At 39.5% G+C, this 26,098-nt stretch overlaps 1 protein-coding gene across 1 annotated transcript in view; it reads left to right on the top strand.

Annotated features, from left to right (window-relative positions):
• The first annotated feature begins 1,543 nt into the window (after positions 1–1,543).
• sema3g (semaphorin 3G) overlaps positions 1,544–26,098 on the top strand; it is a 37,219-nt gene continuing 12,664 nt past the window's right edge. Inside the window, exons 1-4 of the mRNA XM_085912478.1 lie at positions 1,544–1,763; positions 14,448–14,608; positions 18,071–18,133; positions 21,512–21,631. Coding sequence (XP_085768604.1) covers positions 1,661–1,763; positions 14,448–14,608; positions 18,071–18,133; positions 21,512–21,631 — 447 coding nt within the window. The 5' untranslated portion in view covers positions 1,544–1,660. The remainder of the gene's footprint in view (positions 1,764–14,447; positions 14,609–18,070; positions 18,134–21,511; positions 21,632–26,098) is intronic.

Below are 26,098 nucleotides of genomic sequence, written 5' to 3'. Positions count from 1 at the left end.
AAACCAGGATGTCATTTGTCCACAGCAATAACCACAGTTCCACAAATTTGGGAGGGACAATGGGATTAAAACAGACGGAATATATTTGCTGTTTCCTAAAGAGACTATGTCGTGAAATGTCACCGAGCATGGGGATAATACGTTCCTCATGGAGAACCTGTTAAGAAGTGTCAGTGGGAGGTCTTTCAAATGAGCTCCGAGAGCCATGAGTCTTCTCAAGCATCCAACATTGAGTCTAAAACTTTGACACTCCACTCATCTTCCACCTTCCCAAGCAGCATGAAGCTCTGGGGATCCTCTTTGCAGCTTCAAAACAAGTGTTTCCAAGACTCATGGTTGTGGTAACACTGACACCTTGAATGGCTCCCCCTCACCCTGCCACGACCTCTGTGTTCACTTGGGCTTGAGTGTGAATAGATGCATAAGAGAGTGGGGGTGTTGCGGACGAACCCTGCAACTTCATTAAACTACCGAACACGTCCCACTGTGTGTGTGAGAGAGATGTGGGTGTGTTGTCATTGTCTGCATTGACTAAGAATGGAATTCTGAAAAAATGATTGAAATTAAAATGCATTTCAGGCAGCGCAGCAATCTTCTGCTTAGAATGTGTCACGGTTTGGAGGTTTTTGGTTCAAGTCTCGACCTTTGACCTTACTGTGTGGTTTGCGTGTTCTCTCTGGCTTCCTCTCGCACTCCAAAAACATGCATGTTAGCTACATTGAAGACTAAATTGCCCATAATATTTTCTCCATATTTCCCGTTATTGGCTAGAAAAGGGTTCAGTTTACACGTGACCAAACCCAGGAAACAGGTGAGCCGTGATTGGCCATTGCCTAAGTCCTTTTAGTCTACAGCAATTGGCAAAATGGCATCCTCTTGGCATGGATAAAAATGCCTGTATTGTTTTTCAGCTTAATTCATACTTCACAGATGCAATAGTACAGAAGGAGAGTACAGAGCCAGAATTGTAACCATAGTACAGTGAGTCAACTGCAAAGGTCAATGAGTGGTAAACCAAGTACAATCTAGTACAAAAAAAAAATCACTCATATCCATCCAAAATGCCTGACAGCACAGTATTTTGAATCAAGTAGGCTAATTTTGCTCCTGAAACTTGGCAAATGTTGGCCTTTGCAAGTGCACTAACATCAGGTATCAAAGTGTGAGTAGTAAATTGGAAGTGTTTTTCAGCTCAATCTTCAGAGGAAAAAAATAGCAACAATATATCCGATGCATTATGCAGAGACAGAGAGAGAGCATGCGAGAGAAAGAGCAAGAGAGAGAGAGAGAGAGAGAGAGAGAGAGAGAGAGAGAGAGAGAGAGAGAGAGAGAGAGAGAGAGAGAGAGAGAGAGAGAGAGAGAGCGAGCAAAAGGGGGTAGGCAGAAAGGCGTGTTGCTTCTTTCCTGGCTCCAAACATACTTGTCCTCTCTTCTGGTGCACATGTGCTGGAAGTGCAGAGCAGTCCTGACCCGAGTGAGTTAGTCAGTCAGTCAGTCAGTCAGTCAGTCAGTCATCAGTGCGCTCACAACCAGCATCTGTCTATCCATTATTTTGGGATGCATGTAGACTCTTTGGGATAAGAGGAACATTCCTGGCTTTACATTTGTGGAATATTCAGTCTGATGCTAGAGAAAGCAGGTTGAAATTGTATCGAGAAGAATGGCAGGATTTACCCCCTTTTTCTTTCTCTTGGCGTTCCTTGCCACTTGCGTCTCATCCAGCGGCAAGTCAAATGTGCCCCGCCTCAGACTCTCCTATAAAGGTACATCTTTCTATCTATTGATCCTATTTAGAGTATCAATGTGTCGGGTTACTTATGTATTGAGAATTTAAATATTGATTGTTATTGCTCAGTGTCTAACCACATTGTGGCTGGTAAGTTCATTTATTTGCTTGCATGTGATTGGACATTGTAATTAATGCTCATCAGGTCAATGGGTCTGAAAATGATTTGTTTACTACAAATAATGTATGTTTGTCAATATATTTATTGACAACAATGTATAGTGACTGGCAAAACATTCAGATGCTGTTCCACTAGATGGCAGAAGGTACAATCAACGTGTACAGTATTCACTTTTTGTGACAGCTTTTTCCCCCCCTAAGGTACAGTAAAATATGCGTAAAGTTTTAATGTGCACTTTTTGGCTTCTGTTTTTGAGAGCTTCCTGTGGTGGTGTTTTTATTGTACAGGTTAGAGGGGGGCGGCGTGCTTGTGTGATGAAAGCCAGCGGCGTTTTGGGGAAAGTTTGCTCTTCTGTGCGATTGTGTCATTATTCGAATCTATTCACAGCGGTGAGAAAACACCCGTGGAGGATGTTGGCTAATTTATGAAGTGTGATGGGGGATTGTAAAATGACTATAAACTTACCCAGCTCATTTTTTTTTCCTACACTTGCAACAGTTTTCTTGTTGTGTTGATGGATGCTCATTGCGTGATTCCTGAGTGTCACATGTTTCGTGTTGTGTGACTGCTGAAAATTAAGCACTGGAGTGGGGCCCGACTGATATGAATTTTTTTATAGGCCAATGCATTTCCGGTGTATGGTAGGGTAAAATTCTTAAAATTTTGTGTGAATGCCGCAGAACAAACTGTTGTGTTCAAAAATGATAATGAACGTTGCATTTGCATTTATTCTACTGTTGTTGTAAATAGAAATCAAGCATTTGTACATTTGCCAAAAGCCATTGTGAATGCTGAGGCCCAGTGCTCTTCTGTGCCAGCATACTTGGTGTGAATGCCGGGAATCAAGTATTGTCACTATGCAGTTCTGACCCTAATTAGGTTGTGGTCTGAAGCCTCAAAATGAATAATGTCACTAGACAAAATAGCAGCATCATTTATTTTGTGACATTTTTTCATAGTCAGGTTTAGTTTTATATTTAACAGTGTAAACTTGTATCCCAACCCAAAATACTGTACTTTGACATCATAAGACTTGGGAAAGTTTGATGCGGAAGAACAGCAACTGAAGTGGAAGCCAGCAGCCCCCCTCTCAGGTGCAACATCTGCTGACCTCTAGGATGGACAAGAATTCTCGCACATTCCACATTTTGTTCACTGTTCACTTCCTGAAGGTGGAATGGCCAGCTGTCCATGTATTGTATGTATCAAGCACTTCTTCCTGGATCTAATCTAAACTGGCTTTTGGCCATGACTCATTTAGCTGTCTGATGATAAGCTTGCAAAAGTTGGTCCGTGTGCACGCTCGTGTTTGTTTTCAAGGGCTGTTGACAAACCGAGCTCATTGTTTGCGAGCAGTTAAGACGGAGTGGGTGTGTGTAGTCTTCATTTGTGATAGATTGTATCACACAGGATTTCCTTCAGTGCAGTGCCATGATTTCAGGAGAACACTCACGTCGTCTTCCTTTCGGAGGGACGTGGCGACCGCACTCAAGGGGGAACAACAAGGCAGTTGAGTTTTTAGTATGACTTGTGCTAGCACAGCTAACTGTAGACACCTGCAGAACGAGAATTTATGTCAAGCATGTATTGTTTCAAATATGCTAGGTTATGAATATTGGCCCAGTTTATGAACACATTTTTTAGATATGAGCATTTGGAGATGGCCTTGAACTCAATTCCCTTCCCAACAAGCAGCAGTTTGGCAGATAGTGAACAATTTGTCAAACCGTTCTTCAAGTCGTTTATTGGCACGCCCAGTTGAAGTTTACCGTATGAGTAAACCAAGAGAATTACATGTTGAAACTTTGTATTAAATTCACATTGGGAAATTCTAGTAGCTTGATACAAAATGAATCAATGGGGTAATGAATCAAATTGACAGCTTGCGGAATTATGTTCAAATGAGAGTTTCCATTTTTGAAATTCAAATTCTGGATTTTGACTAGATTTGAGTGTGAAGCTGTTTTTGAAGAATTTGAAGGGATCTTGAAGGTGAAAACTACTGGACAGGAAGAGGGAAAAAAAGTAATGACGAAGCCTTTGAATATTTTTTTTCCACCTTCAAGTAGCCAATAAAATTATTTTACTTCTTTGTAGAAATTGGTCAATTTTTTTTTAAGCATCCTGCAAAATGGAAATAACTTCTGCCTATAACATTGTTGTTACTGGACAAATGCTTCCTGAGCTCTTGACCTATAACACCACAGGTTACACACTTTTAATAATTTCCGCCTTGACTTGACTTCACATGGGCCGTCTAAGTCTTCTTTCTTGCTTTTCACCTCAGGGAGTGGAGTATGTCCCTCAACACCCCCCCCCCCCCTTTGCTCATGACAACCAGGAAAAGCCCTCAGGGTCTTGTATTCCCAGGAGGATTAGGAAGTAATTTTGCGACAGGAAAAGGTGTCATTATCTCATTTTAATCAATTAGGATACGGAGGGGGTCGAAACAGGAAGAAAGTAACTTCTGAAAACCTGCACTCTTTGTACTTCTTCCTTCTAATCAAGACCCAAGAAGACATTTACATTCACATGGAAGCCACTTCTAGTAGCTAAATCTCCACAGGGGCAGGATAGACTAAATTTAGGTATTTTCGCAAACCGGTGCCAGTCGGTTGTTCTACCTTACCTCATCCAAGTGGTTCCTCCCTTTCCCTCTAAATGCAGCGCACAGGTGCTGTGCTGAATGACCTTGACGTGTTGGAAGAAGACACTGATCTGCTTGAGTACTGCGGCAGGTCGAGGCATGCAAATGACATTTTGCAAGCAGACCTCCATGGCCGGATGATATCAAATTGGCGCAGAGGGCCTGTCACAGGAAATGTCCTCACTGTGCCGGAACGTCCGTGTAAACGCTCAAGCGCAACTGGATTCTCTGAAACAAAAGCGTAATGTGAATGTGAGTCATTCGCTGCACACCTTATTTACTCAACATGTTTCATTGTCATACTAGTGTAAAAAGATGTTACCACCTGCTTGCACTCCTCGGAGGAGCTCTGGCAAGGAGCCACAGGAGTTTCCCATCATGTTTTTTTTCTGTCCATTATTTGTCTTTCCTCTCTAGACAAACCTGCCAACTTCTTTTATTCACTCTTCCTGAGTCTTCTTGTAGGCAAACGTAGACACTGAACACATACACACTGGCTGACCTGAGGCACACACATAGTCGGCCTATACAATATTCACTTTGTTTTCAGCAAAAGCGGGGGGTAACTTGAAAACACAAGAAGCTCTCACCATTGGCCTCTTTTTTTTTTTTTGAGCCGATTACATTAGTTCTCAGAGTCAAGAGTTCTGTTAGTTTTGTCTCGCCGCCTGTGAATGAATTAGCGTGTTTGTTCCATTGGCATCGGTGACAAACCGATACAAAGACGAGTGTTGGTTGTTCTTGGAGCCAGCGGGATAATCTGAGAGTCTGCCGGAACCGACAAGAATGTGGCAGCCATTCGTGTGCTTGAGCACCTTTTTTTTTTTTCACTTTCACTATTCTTTTTCATCACTCAGTCACTTTTTTCTCTTCCCCGCAGTTATGTTGTGTTAAAGCGCGATGGCAGCAATTTCTCTGTCGTTTTCTTCTCCACAAGCTGATTTTTTAAGTACTCCCAGACCTCTGATTGAAAACCCAAGAAAAAAAAAAGGTGCCAGATTTTCCAATAAACAATAGGTTTTCAAGTGAAACTGTATGCAGTTGAACCAGACGAAACTTGAATATTTTGGCATCCTTGGAATAACAATAAACTGTCAAAAAGTGAATTCAGCAATTATTTATAAAATATTGAAAATTAGGAGGTGATGTCACAGTGTAACCTTGAAGTTCCTTATGGTAACCCTCTGGGAACACTTGTTTGGAAATGTACACAGCATTAATTTTCCATCAGAAGAGTAAAAACAAAGAATAGGTGTTCGCTGACTTTTAAGGACAAATGAAAAATATTGAATCCACTCTCTGGATCTTCTTGAAAACGTCAGTTACCTTTTCAAAGGCAATAAAAGAATAAAAGAAGAAAGGTGCACTTGGAAAAATAGAAAAAGCACAATCCATGTAAACCCATGTTACCAGCACATACTAAAAAAAAACAACCACACACCTAATCCATACATAAAAATCCACATACCTCACACTCTTGATTCTTTTTGCCGATGAACAATTGATAAACTATGAAAATAAAATATTTGGAAACGCTTGCAATTATGGGTAAGCCAAAATCATTGACAGTACTGCAAGTAGTTTGGAGTGATTGCAACATTACCGATGGGGTGCCTCTAGCTCTGAGAGGCCATTTGTCCAAACTTTCTGCACTTGACACACCCTGAACACAACACTTCAGCTCTGCACTGATTTATTGTTTCTTTATTTGGATTGGATGTGCAACTTTGACTCAACGACTCGTCATGGCTCTCTTAGGCCACTGTGTGTGTCCAAAAGTTTTTCTTTTTTAAACACCACTCAACCGTGTACTACAGTTATTAGTGTGTCAGTCATTGAGAACGTTGTTGCACCATCTGTTCATGTGAACTCCAATACATATGTTCAGTTTTAGAAACTGTTTTTGATAAGAAAACAAAAAGTTTCAGGGCCAAATAAATGCCATCGAGGAAAAGGCTGCAAAAGGACAAGATAGGAAAAGAGAATTGTTTCCAAGAGGTGGCGTCAAGCAGGGCGGTGAGAATGAAAATGGATAAGGACAGATGTAATGATAATGACGAGTACCGAGGGTGATGAGCTAAGAGCCTTGCCTGTGTTTGGCTTGGCCCGGCAGACTAATCAGAAGCCTCCTGAGATGACAGAGAGGAGAGAAGTGTTGTCATGTTTGCGTGTGTGTGTTTTACTTTCCTAACAATTAATAAGGAAAACAGCATTAGTGAAATATGTGTGTTATTTTTCTTTTAAATCAACATCCAATATTCATTCCAGAATAATGACTAAATTCCATCCATCTTTGATTCATTCACCACTATGGACAACTTTACTGACCCTATCACGAATTTCTTGGGAATGTGAAACTGTAGCATAGGACAGCAGAAATAGTAAAATGGCAGCTTTCATTCACTTTCTGCCTTAAGTTTCTGTCCCTATATGGTTTTCCAATTTTCCATATAGAGTGGAAAAACACAGAACTATATAAATCGAAATCAAATTGTAACTTGCTGCTTACTTTACGGCATGTCTCACCGTGTTGATACATTGAGGTCAAAGAGGTTTCAGCAGTGAGAAACGGTGACAGGTTGCCAGGAAATCCGAGGATTTACTCTGTCATGATTTGACGATCAAGTCTGTGATTTATTTCAATAGTGTTTTTGAAAGGAAAGTCAATTTCCCCTTTTAGATTTCCTTTGGTCATAAATAATTTGAAGGGCTTTATTTTATTAAGTCAAGCTAAAAGTACTCGCTAAAGCACCACTATTCAGTCATTTGTCAGTAAAATCAGACCTTCAAAAATCCGTTTTATGAATGCACGGTCATCTTGAAAGTAGGAGAAGGTTCAATATAGGTTGGACTGCCTGTGCAGTTCCATCCAATGTTTGTCCAATCACATTCAAATAATGCTTTGTAACTTCTATTAGCATTTAGTATATACATTGATAGAGCTGACTTGGTGATCTTCTGACAGTCTTCATTATCATCATCATCAAAACATCTGATTAGAGTCATAATATTATTGCGACTTCAACAACTCAACGTATGATTGCATTTTTCTTCCTGGTTAACAATCTATACGTACTTTGCTGATGATGAGACAAGCACAAAAACAAGAGGTGGGATGTTAATATGATACCAGGTAGCATAAACAGGGAGCGGAATGTGTCAGATTCCAAAAATTCTTAACGTTCTGCAACAATAAACAGCCAAGCTAAAGTAAACCTGGAAAGACACTCTCAATGAACGCTTTGTTCGGCGATGCGTAGTTGTGCATATGTGTGTGTATGTGTGTATATCAAATGTGAAGGAGCAAATAATTGGAAGCAACTTCAAGTTTGCTTTGCAAAAATGACAACAGAAGTGACTTAAAGAAGACATGTGTAAGTGATTCTGGCATGCATTTTATATTTTGCTGGCATACCCATTCTAATAAAATTCACATGTGCTCCCTTTTCATTTTATTATTTTATTATTATATCTATTTATTATTTTTTTATTTGTATTTTATTTTATTTTCATTTCATACAGGTATGTGTGTGCATTTCAGTCTGCAGCTTCACACAGTGTAGGATCCGACCAGTGGCCAATTTGTACGTGAGACATGTCAGCATGAAATCTGGAAGTGAACCTCTTCACTCCCTCTGCAAATCCGTCAACTCCCCCCCAAAAGTGCACATATTCAGTGCATCTGCTTTTTATCACTTGATGGAAACCTATAGCCAGGGAATTAATATAGTTTCCATGAGATATCACTCCAAACCAGTAGAAATCTTTTCCTTATGTCTAATCAAAGTTAATGACATTGGAATAAACACAACTACAATGAGAGAGAATGCAGACTGCCACTGAGCTTTAAACATTGATCACCGTGTGTGTGTTTATTTCCGCTCAAAATCGTGATTACGCATAATAACTATGATAATAATATTAATGAGCGTAACCGTATGTTCAAGGCCCAAGGCTGGTTTTAAGATCGACCAGATAATCTGAATGTGAACCTGCCATGTTTAGTGAATTACTATGGCGACGGTGACAAAATGTGGGTTTTCACAGTATGCAAAAAAGAATCCTGACCATTATCCTCTACCCACCAGTCGAAAAGGAAAAGAAGGCAAAAGCAAACCCAAATGAGCCTTTTATGAGGAAAATGTGGGCAGCTTTTTTGCATAATGTGTTAGGAAAGTAGTATGGAATGCATTTGTTTTCATGTAAAACTCTCAGATTGCCCTGCAGCAAAGTAGTAACAGCAAGAACTGCTTTTTAATTGCACTACTGTTAAAGAAATGCGGAATAATTGAGTTTCTACGACTGGAGCTCCCAAGTACACCAGAGCACTTGAATGTCTTAAAATAAACATCTTAGCGATACTGCTCTCTGTAGTTCGTGCAATTGTAGCATCTGCATGATTTTGAAGTGGTCGTTTGTTACAAGGTCAAATTGATACATACTGCTGCTGCTTTTCAAGGCTATCTGGTTGCAGCATGATGCCAGTTCTGCCACAAGGAAAAAGGAACAAAGGGACCAAGTCATGCATGTGGAATTGAGACTCACCAGATATTCTCATCTGCACAAAGGATGTCTTTAATTCCCATTTTAAAATATGGGACTAATGTGAACAATAAAAGACATTCTTATTACACTCCACGAAGGTCTTCGTCATATTTCAAGTATTTGAAACCAAACCTCCTGGTCAATGAGAAGCAGTTGAATGGTCTTTCTTGCAGTTGACACAACGCAGCGCACACACGCTGTAAGGCTGACGACTGTAAACAAATCCTTGAATAAGCGTACGTATCTTTGAAGTTTGCGATACCATCGTAGAGCTTTGACACGTTCGCAGAAACCAGGCACTCTTTTGTGTGTCACTTTCGGTCTGTCGAGGTGGCCTGTGGGGAACCGAGACACATTGAAGACAGATGTAAAGTTTTCCCTTATGGATGCTCGGAAACAACCTGTGTACCAGCCTAAGAATATCCGATGGATAACTATGTGAGTGGCAAATGTAAAGGTGACAGTGAGACAGATGGACAGACACTTGGGATGAAACCCAAGACATATTGGTGAAAGTAAGCCGCTTTGAGTGGGGAAAACTAAAACCAGAAAGGAAGTTGAAGATGGATAGACACAAGGCACCGATTTACAATGGAAAGCTGAGGTTAAATGGATGGACAGACAGACGGACGGATGAACGAATGGACGGACAGATGGACAGATGGATGGGCGCAGGAAAGTGAAGAAAGGATGAAAGGTTGTTTTTACAGTGAGGTGTTGAGCCGTTAAGATGGATAACAAGCTACAGATGTAAGCTATTAGTTCAGTGTGAGCGTGTGTGTGTGTGTGCATGTGTGTGTGTATGTGTCTGTCTGTCAATGTGTGTGTGTATATGTGTGTCACTGTCTATGCATGCATATGTGCTGTTTTTGTCCTTTGCAAATTAGATGCATGTGGACTTGACCGGGCTCCATTTCTGAGTCTGTTCAGTGATCGTACTGCTCGTTATTATAAAATCCTAAAGCTTGTTTTCCTCCAGTGGTCATACCAAGAATTTTTTATGTACAGCATCAAAAAAATATCTGCAAATCTTACAGTGGTGCAGAATGGCATGACATCATGACAAGTAGCGTTTGGCCTTCCTATGTAGCAAGGGTGTTCAACTGGTTTTGTCAACCATTATAACCAAGAAGCAACTCGGAGACCACGACTTTGGCGGAATATTATTTTATTTTGCACCGATGGAGGATAGACCTATACCTATTTATTTGCATCTGTCTATTTTGGGAATCTCAGCTACATTTGACATGATGTAATTAAATGATTCACAAAATTAGCATTTTATTTACGATAATTATTTTTCATTTCCGTTTTTGCGGACCACCTGCAATAATGTGAAAGTCACAGGTAAGTGTAAGCTGTGTTGTGCTGACATGTTTAACAAGTTAGTCGGTGCCGCACATCCTCCCATCATGAAGGACTGTCACCCCAAAGTTAGACTTTTCCACACACTAGCCTCGGAATGAGCAGAGAGTGATAAGCCTGACAGGTGACAGAGTGTAAGTTGGTGTGTTTGTGTGCAAGTGTCGGGACCAGATGACTTCTTCTGTTAGCATGTTGAAGTGTGTCGTCTCACAGATACCGTACACGGGTTAAGGTTAGGATGTCATTCGAACTGCAAATCCTTTTGGTTGGAGACAATTCTTCTTCAATCACAATGCTTATTTCTCAGCACAAATTGCAATACTGTATAAAAAATGTATGTGAATTAACACAGATGAATTTGCTAGTAGTAAACTGCGACACCACAAACGGTGAACACAAGCGGCCTAAAATAGGATCTGAAACATCAAGGCCGAGTGAAGCATTAATTATGTTTAGTAAAGAAGTCATCATGTGCCGGTCCGTTCCATTCCAGTCCTGTAGATGGCGGTAGTGTGGGTTCATGTGCTACACGTAACATTTATTTTCACTACAGCGATAATTGGCCAAAAGTTTCAAAACAGTTCAACTTTTACGAAGTATAATCAAGTATTTTGCCTGGAATGGAAATACAACCATCACTATAAACAAATAAAAATATGATGACATAGTTTCTTGTCAGTCAACAACTTGAATACTAAAAAGAAAATACATTTGTGCTCTATGTACACACAGTTATGACAACCCGTTTTTAAAACTGTCATGAAAAAGACAAACGTTTTGATCGAGGTTTCAAACCAGATACCTGCAGACTTTTTGGTGGGGAAAATGTTAAAGTAGTCCCTCACAGCAATGGACAAATTCAGATCTTATATAGATGAAGATAAAAGATCAAAATACATATCAAAGAATACAGAAGATAGCAACATCATGTTGAGAAGTTCCTGTCTCCTTATATTTGTTCTGCTTGCTGCTGTCAGTTTTAGCACATCCATCATTAACTTCAACATTCTCTGGCTTGTGCCTTCATCTTCCTGTTGTTCTTCCTTCTCGTTATTTTCAGACTCAAAGCCTCCCTTCTCGCTCTGACCTTATCTTTCCCTTCCCTTTATCCCTCACGTCTCGGCTCGTTCGACGCCTGTTTTCTTCTGCCAGCCGCTTCAATGTTTTATGTTGGCTTTTTGAAACCGCTCTCATCATCAGTGAGCTTTATGAAGGCTTCGGTATGCGCTGGAGAGTGCTGCCATTCCTCTATCGTGGCTTTTGGTTCTTGCAATGTTATTAAGTATAAACTACACAAGTTTCCGCTTGTAATGAGGTCGATGGTGTGTTTTTGTATATGTGATGTGTGTGTGCTTGTGGAAAAAGGAGCAGGATGCCAATTGAAAAGGCAACAAGACAGAAAGTTCATCTTTTTTTATCATGCTTGGCCTTACGAGGGGTTCGAGTGAGCTGGAGTCTATCGCATCTTCAGGGAAGAGGTGAGGTACACCCTGGACTGTTCCTCCTTTCAATCACAGGAAATATATAGACAACATACAGTTGTATACCCATAGGTCTGAAAATGGTTCCCTGTGATTGACAGGTGGTCAATCTGAGGTGTTCCCTGCCTTTCATCCTGAGCCAGCTCACTCTTGGCTTTTTGTGACCCAATGCCGAATAGGTGGCAAAGGAAATGGATGGAGATTTTTTTTTTTTTGTCCACAAAGCTCCACTGATGGACAAGGTGTCAAAGAGGACATTTGGCCCCTACGCTTCAATCAGTCAGTACTCCACTGAATGGCGAGGGGACACTGTTTTGAGTGTTTTGTGTGCATATCATCTGAGCGATGACAGATCGAAGGAAAGCTGATCGTTCCAAAGACTCTGAGGGTTTTGCATTCCGATGACAGCTTTTTTCTCCAAGCGTCTTAACACATACTGTCTCTATGAAAGTGCCAATTGAAATGTTTTCTTTACAAAGGCCGTCGTGCCGATCATTTTAAATTTTGGACACATGCTTTAAAGGATGTGTAAAAATCAATGACTCAATGATCAATGCAGTGCTCTTTTCTTATGTGTTCAACTTTCCCTTTTCATCAGGCATTACATTTGAGCATGTGTATCATTGGATTTACTTCATAAATGTGGCATGGATGGACTCAGTGAATATAAGAATAAATAGATAATATAGATTAAAGATTGTTTGGTTGCTTGTTTGTTGTTGATATCATTATGATGCAATAGAGTCGATTGGTGCAATAACAAAGGTATTGTCCAAATAAAACACCAAATATCATAGTGACTTTGTTCCTGGATTTAATAGGGACAGAGTAGAATGTTTGCAGCCCATCAAATGTTGATTCCGCAACACATGGTCATGAACCAAAAAACAACAACAAATTGGTCTATTCTCAAACATTGTTGCAAATGTCTGTGTGTGTGTGTGTGTGTGTGTGTGTGTGTGTGTGTGTGATTGTGTGTGTGATTGTGTGTGTGATTGTGTATGCACGCATAGAGGAATGAGAGGAGACGCCCGTGTCTAGTTGAACTTGAGTTCAACTTACTCATTGCCACTCCTGCTGAAATTTTGCAGGAACCTTTTGGATTTGAAAGTTGCCAGATTGGTTTAGGAGTAACCAGGTGCATAATCTCCCTCCTGCACCCGCTTAACTAGATAAGCAAATATGTGGGAGCTCTGAATCCATATTATTTGTCTTGCTCATATCTTTTTGTTCCTTTCCTGTTACTCAGCATGATTTAGTATTATTGGACGTAAACTGCAAGTACGATGTTTTGACCCTGCTGTGGGAGTTATGGATCCTGGTCTTGGTTCAGTGGCTTTCACTTTTGTGGAGGGTAAGATTTACTGAGGGGCTTTATCAGGCAAAGAACCATATTTGGTAAATTCAGTTTATTTCATTAAATAGACCCTAGGTGCCTTACTATAAAGCAAAATAATAGCAAGTTCTACAAGCCAATCATGAGAAAGAAAAATGACACCAATACAGCTGGTATAAGAACATGTAATAGTATGCAGTATAATAAAATGGATTTATATTATGATGCTATATCAAGAAGTCTTGAAATTTTGCAGCTATGTAGAATTACAAGATAATGTCTTTTACGTAAAGGATATGCAATAAAAACGAACGGATATTACAGTATATTAATAATGATGTCATCGGTGAGTCTTAAGGAGCAGATCATGTTTTGCTAATTTGAAAGCGCCATGTAAAACGTACAGCATTTCCAACAAGGCAAAGCTATGTTGAATGTTCCGGAATGATCAGTAGACTTAGCAACGGTAGTAAAGTTGGATCACAGACGTAGTCCTCATTTGGTGACTGAAACATAACGTTGACATGTTCATGCCCACAGAAATTCTGTTCATGAATGTAATGAAAACTAAAAAACAAAAAAGACTTCCATGTGAATCTGACTTGGGCTTGTATTGAGTTAAGACCAGATGTGCCCCAGCTTGTATAAATGCGTGCAAAAAGTTCAAACACAAGGATGTGCTTTTGTTTTGAGTGCAAAGATGAGAAAATAAAACAAAATATTGGAAAGAAATTAGTGACACATTTTGTGGTGCGAAAGGACTGAATGATTTCTTTGAGATTTGATAAACATCATTTACAAACACACAGGCCTGTGTAAAGTCCCTGAAAGAGATACTTGTGTAAACAAATAAACAAAACAGAAAGAAAACGGCTGAAGAAAAAGTCACCTTGTAGACTATTACTTGAGTAAAAGGCTTCAAAGAGCTGACATGAACTGAATTTGTGTATCAAAAGTAATTTTCTGACATTAAACCTGCTAAAGTATTTGAAATATTTTGAAAAAGTGCACATTTAGAATTTTCATGATGTTTTAGTTTCTATTGCTTTTACTTCAGTGGTGTAGATTAAAGATCTGCGAGTTGGCTAATGAGCGACGTTTGCGAGCACTTCTGCCGTGTGTTCTTAACTCCAAGATTCAAACGTTTTTTTCCTTTTGCCATACAGATCTACTGTCCACCAATAGATCATCCATCTTCAGTGGGCATCATGGCCAACTCTCTCTCTCAAGTGTCTATCTGGATGAGTACCGTGACCGTCTGTTCCTGGGAGGCAAAGACGTCATGTACTCTCTCCTGCTGGGACCAGCCAAGAGCGAGTCCAAGGAGGTAACAGGAACAAATTACTCCATAATAAACTAAAAACACTCATAAACCACATTATGACTTTGTTTTTAGTATTGAATCATTGTCCCTTGGAGTCCTTTTTATTAGGCAACAAACCAAATGTGGTAACATAAACAAGAATCAAACTACACGTTACATATCTTGTTTAAAGAAATGTAATTATGATGATTACCGGTGTCTCTATTGGAATTTTTTAGACTTGATTGTTCCATTGATTGATCAAATAACTGGATACAATTTTGTTTTGGATGTTTTGGATGATCCAGTGGATCATTTTTATTCAAATAATGGCTTCAAACACTTAACGGATTATGGAAATAGTTGATTAATTTGAGAATCAACTAGTTGCGAATCAATAGATTTATACAAGGATAATGTTACGAATAGAATTTATAGCCATGATGTGATGTGTCATCCAAAATGTTACAGAAAAAACTTGTCACATTCAATAACATCATATTGCAGTAAATTAAAAAAAAAACTCTAGACAAGAATTTGCATGCACATAAAGTTCCCTGATTAAAAAGGTAACCTCTGACCTCTCAGCTTTAATCCAATTCACTGTAAACATGAATAACAACTGCTTGATTATTTTGTCAATTGATACTTGATTCATGTTTTTTAAAGTTCAAATCTTTCCAGTTATGAAGCATGAGTTTGTCATAACAAATCTACTATGAAAATAAAATCATTATTTATTAAAAAGAAAACAGATAAAATGATTAAAAATGAGCGTCTGGGTTTCGTTTGCCGGACCCCAATCCTGTCCCAATTTTGGCATCTCTCCACGATGCTTGGCCTTTTCCAATGTGGAATCAATTAAGTGACTAAAAAGATGTTTGATTTCGAAACTTAACTGCTTGAACATTCATCTTGGGAACAATTGCTGTGTTTATGTCACCGCAGGGGCACAGTGGGGGGCAGATAGCAAATCTAATTCCAATGACCCAACATAGACCGGCGTATCCTCAACAATTCTTAGCCAATACATCGAGAGCAAGATCTCAATCTGCAAACATGTGTCAGCGAGATATACTTATGAAACAAGATATATTGCACATCTTTGTTTCATTTGGTCGAGAGGTCACGCATTGTTATCAGTCGTGAAAAAGTTCAAAACAGTGATTCCACCAGAGTTTGACTTCACATGGAATTTTATTGGAGTTTCACATCTTAGCTGGACTGAATGAGTTGAACTTAAATGTTTAATTTTCTGCAGCTTTTTTCACTTAACTTCCACTTGGCTCTACACTAAAAATCTGAACAAGTCGGTCGATGAGGAAGAGGATGTATTCCTGTATTTACTTCTGTTGGTCAGCGCAAGAAGGGACATTTGAACAAAAAGAGAGAGAAAATGGGACCACTGCAGTCAAGTGGAGACTGTGGCTGATAAGCGTCTAAAGCACAGGAGTCAAACTCCAGTCCAATTATTATTTTTGTACAAATTGATTTCTTGCACACTGGTTTATTTAGTTAAAACTCGGGTATCTGGCACAAGAACAGTGTGGTTCTTAATGGTTTTGGCTCACAGGGATGCTTTGCTTGCCAGATATCGGGCAAGGTTGAAAAGAGTGAAAGGATGTGTTTGTGACTGTCGTGCGCTTCGCATCTGTTTTAAAGCTCTCCACAGATTAAACACAAGGTCAGCGATCAAAGGACTATGACATTTGACTGTTGTCTGAGGGTGGATTCAAAGTTACAGAGACGTTGTGGTGACATTTTGAGAGTTAAACAGGAAGGAATTTGGATGACTAGTGGAGGTCAGCCATGGTTCTCGCAGGGTGGAGATTTTGGACAACTGGCCTAATATTGCAGTGCAGCAACAAGCCAAGGAAACCGTGCCAAAGCGGAAATACTCCAAGTCAAGTTTATAGACTCCCTCCAAATTCTAATGCCATGATTTTATTTCTATTTAAAAAACAACAACAACTGATAATTGCATGACCCACTTTTGGTCACAACTAGGACATGCCAACAAATACAGTCGGTTTAGAAATTATTTCGAAAAAACGGAATAATTACAGTGGGAGGCTGGGAGAGCTCCGATTTATTCCACTCAAGAATCAAATTATCCCAATGCAATAATAGAAAGACACATAATGAGCTATACAACTTATGAATAAAATATTGTTTTCTTGCATTTTATATACGTACTAGTGAGCTTAATAGACTAAATATTACAGTAGCCAGACAGATTGTATTGTTGAGAAATAGTGGTAGCTGGTAATGTGCACTTTCTTCCCTGACACACACACACACACACACACTGAAACTACACTTTTATATGTGACATCTGACCTACTAATGATCCCACGGTGGTATTTAAAAAAATTATTTGCCTCCCAAACAAATCCATGCGGGTGCACTCCCACTGCCCGCACACGCATGAAACACAATCGTCTTTGCCGTGCACTGTTTGTTTTCCTCCCTACTTCCTTATGCGTCTGTTCGACAAAAACAAAAGCCGGTTAGAAAAACTCTGGTGGTTTGCGAGAAACTGCAGGATTTCACAGCTCACTGAAAGTCAATATTGAGTCAGCTTTCATCTGCAGGGAAATCTGAAATGTCTTTTATCATTGTCAGAAAGCATTATGGGGACCAGTCAAAGCATTTCGTGTCCAAATGTTACATGATGCTTTCAAAGTCACATTGTTGTGGCTTTGGGTTTTCCCTAATTAAGCACTGTTTGGAAAAAAAAAAAAGTTCTAAGGCTTCACATGTGCAGGATAATTAGAGCTCAATGTTTTATTCACACAGATGATGTGCTTCATGTTCAGTGTAAGCGTGAGTAAATATGTCACAATCAAACCATAATGTTCTGCTATCATTTATCATTCAGCAAAAAACGATTTTGAAAAAATCTCGAGAAAAAAATCATTTGTGTGCATTTGCAGAGTGTTTGTGAACTAATTACAGAGGTCACTGAGAAGTATGTTTCATCTCCTTTTGCATGGAACTAAGCAGTCATTCTGGTTGCTGCTGTCCAAAATTGGGAACCTCTTTGTATTTTGAATAAAGCGATGTAGCCAGCTAGCTGTCACACATATTCATCTTGAAATGAAATTTTTGGGGGGTAAATTTGGTTATATAGTATGTTATTTCTGGACACACGAAATTAGTCAAAAGCTTGCCCAAAACCAAATGAGATTCTGTGGCTTATGCGGTCTTCCATTTCATTATTGTTGGTATTTTACAATTTGTACGCAAAATGCCTTTCGGAGTTTCAATTCAACAGAACCACCACTTTGGCAACATATCATTAACACTTGATTTCAAAATAGGGCTCCAATATACCAAATCTATGCCACAAAAATGAAGACATGAAGGAATGGAAAAATATCTATTCATTCTTTTCTAGTCTTATGGACATTGATACTCTGGTATTTGTATTTTATGTCCAAAGTCAAGCTAACCAATAAAAACCTTTGTCTTTGGCTCTCCCAGATCTATTGGCCTCCATTACCTGGCAACCGAGAAGACTGCATTCAAAGAGGGAAAGAGCCACAGGTAAGTCATGAACGTGTCATGACTGCGTACATGTTGGAAGCTAACGATGTAGACATGAGGCTTTGGAAAGAACCATTCTTAGTTGAGAATGGATTGATTGATTAATTGAGTAGGTTTATCACAATTAATTACCAATACATTTAATTTTGTTTTAATGTCGCTTTCAACAGACCTACACACACTCAAAAAGACACACATGAGCGTGATAAGAACGCTGAGACTTTTTGGGTCCCACTTTGCACTCACTACATGACATCTAGCAGCCACCTCCATCTGGAACATGTTTGAGGTGTGTGTTTGCATGTGCTTGTGTGTTTGTGTATTTGCAAGTGACTGTGGACATGTGCGTTGTGTTTGAAGTGGCAGGTGTGTCTTGTGTGTCGCACGTCAGTTTTATTTGGTATTTCCTTTGAGTGTTTGTTCACTACGTTGGAAGCTCCTGTAATGCGTTTCATGATTGGGAGAAGCAAGATATTTGTAGTTGGCCTGGTAAAGATTTGGTATGTATTCAGAATATTTGATCATTTCTGCTTTTTTGAAAACATTTATTTTGAACCCTGAGGGAGTATATTTTAAAGCCTTGCTATTTGGAATTTTTTTTCCAAATATGAACAAATTGGATATCGAGTCGCTTCCAAAAATAGCGGTTCCGCTGTCTGAATCTTTAGCACAAATTCCCACTAAATTCTCAAGAGAACATACTGTGTGTCAAAGACGTCCATATATGTTGTTATGTGAGATGTTTGACTGCACAGATGGCTTCTTGCATTCCCTAGTGTCTCCTTGCTTTCTTTGTTTCTGAGGTTTTTTTTTTGGTCAAAGCAGATGGATGACTGCCTCTTTTCATCGAAGCAAAAGACAGCACGTACCCTAAGTAGTCTCTGACACACCTTCAATCTCATTTGTTTGCCGTCTGCATGTGTTGAACACAACTTGACTTTGACGAAAAGGGAAACGGGTGGGTAAGGTTAGAGGTCTTCACATTGTTTCTCTGTGAGAAACGCATACCTCACTGACACACAGACATTGTTTAGTTTCGATCATTCTGTTGGGAAAAACAAAAACATGACTTTGACAGCACATGGCGAAAAGACAAATAAAGTAAGGGATGGGGGGGTGAACTGTGTTATCGTCAATGGACAAGGAACTCCATCAGCAGCCTTTTATAGACAATGGTCCCCTCCATAAACACTTTAATATTCTCCCACTTAAGAGTCACAGCCTCTTGACCTTCATATTCATCAATTACAGCTGAAACAAACAAGTGTCATCAATGGGGTAGTGACTGAGGACAATGTTTGGTTATCCAACCACGCCTAGCCTATGACCACCTGTAGGCACAAATGCTGGCATGGCAACTTTGACCCTTGACCTTATGTGTATGACACTGAACCTTTTATTCAAAACCTTTTCCAAAAGTAGACAGGTATTTCTAGTCATCCTAATTAAGGCAGTAACTATTGTTACATATAGCATCATCACACATGATAGAGTTGAAAGTTTTGTTTTGCCTACAAAGTCAAAGTGGAAATGTTGAATCTGTGAACTACTCTGACGTGACACCCATTGTGAACTTTACTTTCTTCGGTAGACTTAAAAAAAAAAAAAAAACTCTTCCACTTCATTTGGTGTCATTACTAAAATGGTTTCATTGGAAGAGGATTTAGAGCAGAGAGTGCAACTGGCAAGTTCATGCAGCTCTGTGGAAGTGCTTCCACATTTGTCTTTGATCGTATTCATCCATTACAACCGTTTGAATGTCATGTGGTGCGTGTGTGCTCTTGACTTATGTCAGTCTGTAGTAGGGGAAAACCACAGACCTGGGACTTCAAATGATTTGTGCTTATATTAAGTTAAGTTGGTCTTGACAGCCCTCCTGCTAACTGCTAACAGCTGTTAGCAACAATATACAGCCAGGAATACTTGATTTCAACATTTGGAATTATTTCAATGTATCGATGCATTGTATGAAGCGCCCGCTCTGATTTGAATCTTACTCAGGTTTTTTTTTTTTTTTTTGTCGGTGTTTATGTTTTATGTTTATATGTTTGTGTTACGGGTTCAACCTAGATGAAGATGTGCACTCTTCTGAGTGCCATTGTAATTAGTGCATAATTATTAGTCGCCTGGAAAAAAAATCCACAAATGATGTGTAACTTGTGGCATCCAGATCATGTTTCTGAAATCTAAAGACCACATTTTTCCATAAATACTGTTTCTTTCTTCCATATGGGACACACATGTCCCCATTACCTCTGACTTCAGTTTTATTTCTCAATTACTACATCATTTTGGAAGAAGCTCTGGATCTGTCGTCTAGTGTCAAATAAAGTTGTACTGGAAAAGTACTTGCAGTCCACATGGTTTGGTAAAGCTTCTTTAATTATGTAAAAAAAAAAATAATAATAACAAAAGAATATCCTCAGATTGTGAAAGCTTTCAAGCTACTGCTGCAATGTAAAAAATACTGAGGAAAAAGAAATCTTTTTAACTTTCTTTATGGCCTCAATAAAACTCACCCAGATATATAAAACCGCAATACCCGCAGTGTATAGAGCTCAGGCATATTTCTTTATTGTCAACATTTCATTCCACTGTGGGCCACACAGAGCTCAGTTCCTTTTGTAGGATTAGTTTTGTCTATGTCTCTAAAGGATCTTGTTTAAGGAGAGAACAGAAGCTTAGCCATCTCTCTTGATTTAACCCTTTCACTAGACTGGTGAATAAATCACAATTACAAATAGTAACTGATCGGCAAAGTAGAATTGCTTAAGACCTAATGAGGGGAAAGAAATTCTTGCAAGTACAACATTTTCCATCTACTCAAATTTAAAACAAAAATAGTTGCAAGAAAAAAATTGTCACTCTCCTACTCTAGGGCACCTTCCATCATTGTGAAGTTTGAGTTTCAAAACTTGTCGACAGCTCTGATCTGCCCTATAAAATCACGTCTTAATAAAAGAAGACAGTTTAGAGTTTCACTCTTAAATCATTTGAGTAAAAAACAACTCAATTTGGGTTGAGAAAGGGTTGCCACAGAAGTTTATAATTCTAAAATCTAAAAGTGGTTTAAAATGCCAGAGTATCTCCTGGGCTAGAATCCACGGCTGAGCGAAGTGTTTCATATTCCATCCAATAAAACGTCTTCATTGGACCTTCTTACCAACATGTGGGATCAATAAGAATTGTCATGAAATAAGGTTGTTCCCTTGGTGACCCTGAAATTCATTTTATCTCCATTTGAAGGACATCTACCATTTCACTCAATGTTTTGATGGATGCAATATTATACTGTACGTGTGCAATGTGTGTGAGTGAGAAAGCAGATCTCAACACCAGAAATACAGAAACTCTCAGTTGTGTGTCTGTATTTTGCAGACGGAGTGTGCCAACTTTGTACGCCTCCTGCAGCCATACAACCGCACTCACCTCTTGGCCTGCGGCACTGGAGCATTCCATCCCATGTGCAGTTTCATCTATGTGGGCCACAGAGGAGAGGTAAGAACTGTATGAAATATAAACCGTCTACTGTATCCACAACATCACACGAAACCTATTACTGCTGGAATGAATAGTGAGCTACCAAAAGGATAACCGATGAAGGTAAGCTTTTGTAGATGAATAATAAATGTCAAGTTCCCTTCAATTTGTGTACTTAGTAGGCCAATATTAATGTATTACTACCAAATGTAATATATGTCATAGTTGTATTCTGTTTCAGTCCTGAATTGTGCACCTTTGGGTGGTCATCACAGTTTAAAATATATGGTTCCTTCACAACATGTTCCAGAAATGCTTTCTCTCATTGGAAATAAAAATAATCTGTTAAAGGTTCTAACTGTCGGCAAAAACCTTAACACTGTGCAGACAATGTTGTAACTGTTTAACTGCTTCTGAGTGTAAAAATAAGTTAACCATTGTAAAAAATAAAAACCAATAAAACTAGCTAACGAATGGTAACGCGTATGGTAATGCTGGAGTCTTATTATTTGCAAGATCATCTTCTTTTCATGTTGCTCTCTTCCCCTTAAATGAAGCAAAAACAAACTGCCAAAGGTTTGCTTGCCAAACTGAGCTCTCACACTTGGTGGTGATTTGAACTTGAAAGCAAATTTTAAAGTTTTGACAAGAGCACCAGTTTTTCCATTCCTTTCTGTATATGTATTTTGGCTAATAATCCATCTTGATGCAAATCTGGGCAGCGCCTCCCTCTCAAAGTCAAACAAAAGACAAAAATGGATGAATGAGAGCACTTAGGACAGTTGTAGAACTATATGACAGCCCAATGTGACCCAGCGGGAGGCAGTTAGAGTGGGCACGAGGAGAGTGGAAAGTGGCAAAAGATCCTCAAAGAGGAAAAGACATTGCAGTGGGAAAGTGCCCAACTTTTAGTTGTGTGTGTATCGAGTGGAACGTGCCGATTTAGTTGTTACCCTCAATGTGTGTGTTCTGCCTGGCGCCGTGTATTTGGCATCACTCTCGATATGTCATCGCCACTGCATCCAAGTACTATGTCACCTCCGGGAGCCATTCAAATCCTCCGCCTCCTCCGCTTTCAATAAAGTCAAATCTACTGTTAAGTGTTGCCAAACCTATGCTCAGACGCTGACGCACAGAGGGCCATGTTGGGCCAACCCGACATTAGCTTCTAACATCACTAACTTGGCCACGCCCCTTTGAGGTTTCGAGGATATGCCCAATGTCGTTGAAATCAATTTGTCCTTTCAACTCTTTGGCAACTGTGCTTGAATTCTAGGTTTACAATTGATTTTTCAAGCTTGTGTTTGGCAAAAATTGGCCACAAATGTGCTATTTTGTGCAAATGGCATTGTGCAAACATTTTTTGTTTGCTCTGAAGCACACTTGAAATGAGCCTAACAGCAGTTAAGCTCAGCATCAGGTAGTCGGTACGAACACTCCCTCCCACGGGGAGTGGCTGCGTTTATTTGACCAGTCGTTAACTGGCGTAGAATACACACCACATTGTTTGCCTGACCTCTGGAGAGAACTGAGGCTAGTAGCGGTCCAACTGGACTCTGGGTGGGATGAACTTTAGCCCCCGAGTCGTTTCATCTCTGTACGGGTCAGACTTACATGTACTGATTGTGTATTTCTCATGGCGTCGTTCTCTTTGCGGTGGCTCGAGGTCGCACTCTTTCGACGTTGAAACACTGTTATGATTTTAGCGTGTCACCAATATTGGAGTGCGAGATTTTGGGCTAGTTAAACCATGACTCCATTGTAGTTCTTTGTAGGTATGTTTATTGCTTTTCAAAGAGAATAATTAGAGCAATAAACCTGTGTCTGAAGTCCTGAAGATTGACGATAGTGATGCGGTGATGTGAAAATAAACAATTCCTGCAAAATAAAACAGAGATAAGAACACACGCATGCACATTCTAAATAAAATTTTGTGCATACTGTCTCTTGTGTATTGTAAATAACCATAGTCTACATTGACTCTGTCTAGACTTTGTCAGATCTAAAATCTACCTCATCGTTTCTCTGTCAGATTTTTTAAACATTGCTTTTGAAAAAAAAGTCTGTAGTCTGTCTTTCATTCCAAAAGACGGCAATGTTTGTACAAGCATTGAAAGATTAAATTAGAAAAGAGCTTCCAGCGCTTTTGCAAGGCAGACAGTGCGCCATTGTTTGACTGGGCAGTCAAACACATCCCAACGTCACTGTGGTGATGCATACAATCCATATGTTTGACTTTTGCAGAAATCATTTTTTTCAATCAGGTGTAGTGGATTTGACATAGCTCCCCTTCAGGGCAACAGACGACTACCTCCATAATGTGTGTGTGTCAGCAATCACTTGTTTAAATGATACTGGTGGTCCCTGATATGCTGTGCTTGGCAAAGAAAAAAATAGCACTGCTTTTTAGCTCGTCAGCACTTGAGTGTGTTTGTCTTGGCGGTGTTTGCCCAAACGGAATCAGCTGCACCATTTCTCTGCATGACAGTGCTATGAAATGCCCCCCCCCCGACACACACACACACACACCACTAATAATTTTGTGGGGAACCTGAGAATATATTTTGTGAGGAAAGAAATTGGAGTTGGGGTTTTTAAGTCACCCCGTGCTTATGTGGGTTTTCTCTGTGTGCGCCAAATTCCTCTCACTTGTCAAAAGCCATGCAAGTTAATTGAGGGCGGAGCTAAAACACAGTTGAATGTGTGATGGATAGAGTATAGAACAAGGAAGGGAAAGACCCCAAATGTTTGTTGTCTTTCATTGCCACCCTTTGTTTACTTTCTGACCTTTATGTTGAATTCATTCATTCACACGTTCCACTGCGTTGCTACGCAGTGATGTAACGTTATTTACATAGTTGGCGCAGCTGCCACTATCCCACCTCCACAATTTGCCCCGTAAACACAAGCCAGATCACGAAATCATACCGTGGTGGACTAAATTGGTAGAAATGTGGCTATATGACGCATTCCAGATAACTGAAGTAAGCACACACCGACTTGGAAACGTGATTTATAACGCTGTTACAAGAGGGCAAATTTAGTGTACTCAAACTTTGCCAAGATGACATCATCTGTTGTCACTCAACAATGGTGCAGCCAACGGTGAATGTAGCGTGTATCTGAGGGCTGTTCCCCATATCAACGAAATGTATTTAAATGAGTAAATTTCCCATTATTCTTATAAAGCAGACTCGAATGTCATCATGCACCCTGTGATTACTCTTCAGGGTGGAAGACTCACCCTTCCCTTCACAATAGTCCATTGTCTCTTCAATAAACGGAGGCCGAGACACTCACAGTTCATTTGGAGGACACCTCAATTAATAACGTGGCCTTGTATCAAACATGAGGGCTGCTCCTATATCCTTTCACCATCCTTCTTGGGGGACATGAATGCATTGGACTCAAAATAAGTGACGCACAGGCAACGCAGACAACAATGTCGATGACAGTTTGGAATTTGACCAAGTCTATTGAGGAAGACGTGCTACCAAAGATGCACAAAACCTAAGGGGTCGAACCTTCAGCATGCATTAGTATCAAAGGATTGTTTTGCTTTGTGGCTATTTTGGGGTGGTAAGAAAACCATGAGGCAAGGACGAGAGGATGTCATATGAAGTAAACACAAAGATTCCAGCTTTATCATACACAATGCAAAGTCACAAGATTTAATGCTTGAACAGTGGTTAAGAGTAATTTACACGCCTGTGAAGAATATTTGAAGTTAAATACAATTAACTGCATCCTGTCATCATCTCTCATTATTGAGGTTTTGTAATGTGATGGTCTGACACGTAAAATGGATTTGTGCTTGTTATATCCATTCATACGAAATGTTTTCAAATTTGGGAATCAACTTATATTCTGGAATGCATTGTGTTCGACCTTCAAGGTTTTACTGAACATACTTTCCAAATTTTCCCCCCCAAAAAATCTAGGTAACGTCTAGTAACATACAGTACATTGTTGTCGTGCAAAGCTAATTACGCTATATTTCTAAAATGTGAGCAGTTTGGTGCTTTGTTTGACATTTTACTGTAGAATAACTTCTTGTGCATCTAAAGAAAGTGTAGCATCTTAAATGATGAATATTTTAGAAATACTTGTTCAGTCACAGTTAAGTTATAATGCTTGAAACCTAATAGACAACAAACATAATAAACATATTTAGTAGATCCAAAAAAAAAGCATATTGACAGAATATTAATGGGCCTAACGCAATCGTCTTTTACATATATTATCAACTGTTTCTTTTGGTTGAGGCTGTATTTATTTGTTTTCTTCTTCTATGACCTTGTTCACTCCTCAGTAAAAAGTTGAGCTCAGGGCTGATCTTCATTGGGAAATGGGTGGGAAACTCATCTGAACTCTGGCTGCTCCATGGATCCCACACTTCCTTATTTCTCAGACGGCATCTTCATTCTCAGACAGACAGAGTTCAGAGGAGGGGCAGAAAGACCCAAAAGAGTGTGTTTGTGTGCA

The sequence above is a fragment of the Syngnathus leptorhynchus genome, chromosome 1 (assembly GCF_054491065.1).
Source record: "Syngnathus leptorhynchus isolate UIUO chromosome 1, UIUO_Slep, whole genome shotgun sequence".
Lineage (NCBI taxonomy): Eukaryota > Metazoa > Chordata > Actinopteri > Syngnathiformes > Syngnathidae > Syngnathus > Syngnathus leptorhynchus.
Note: the sequence above shows the minus strand (reverse complement) of the source record. Positions and strands in the feature narration are given on the sequence as shown.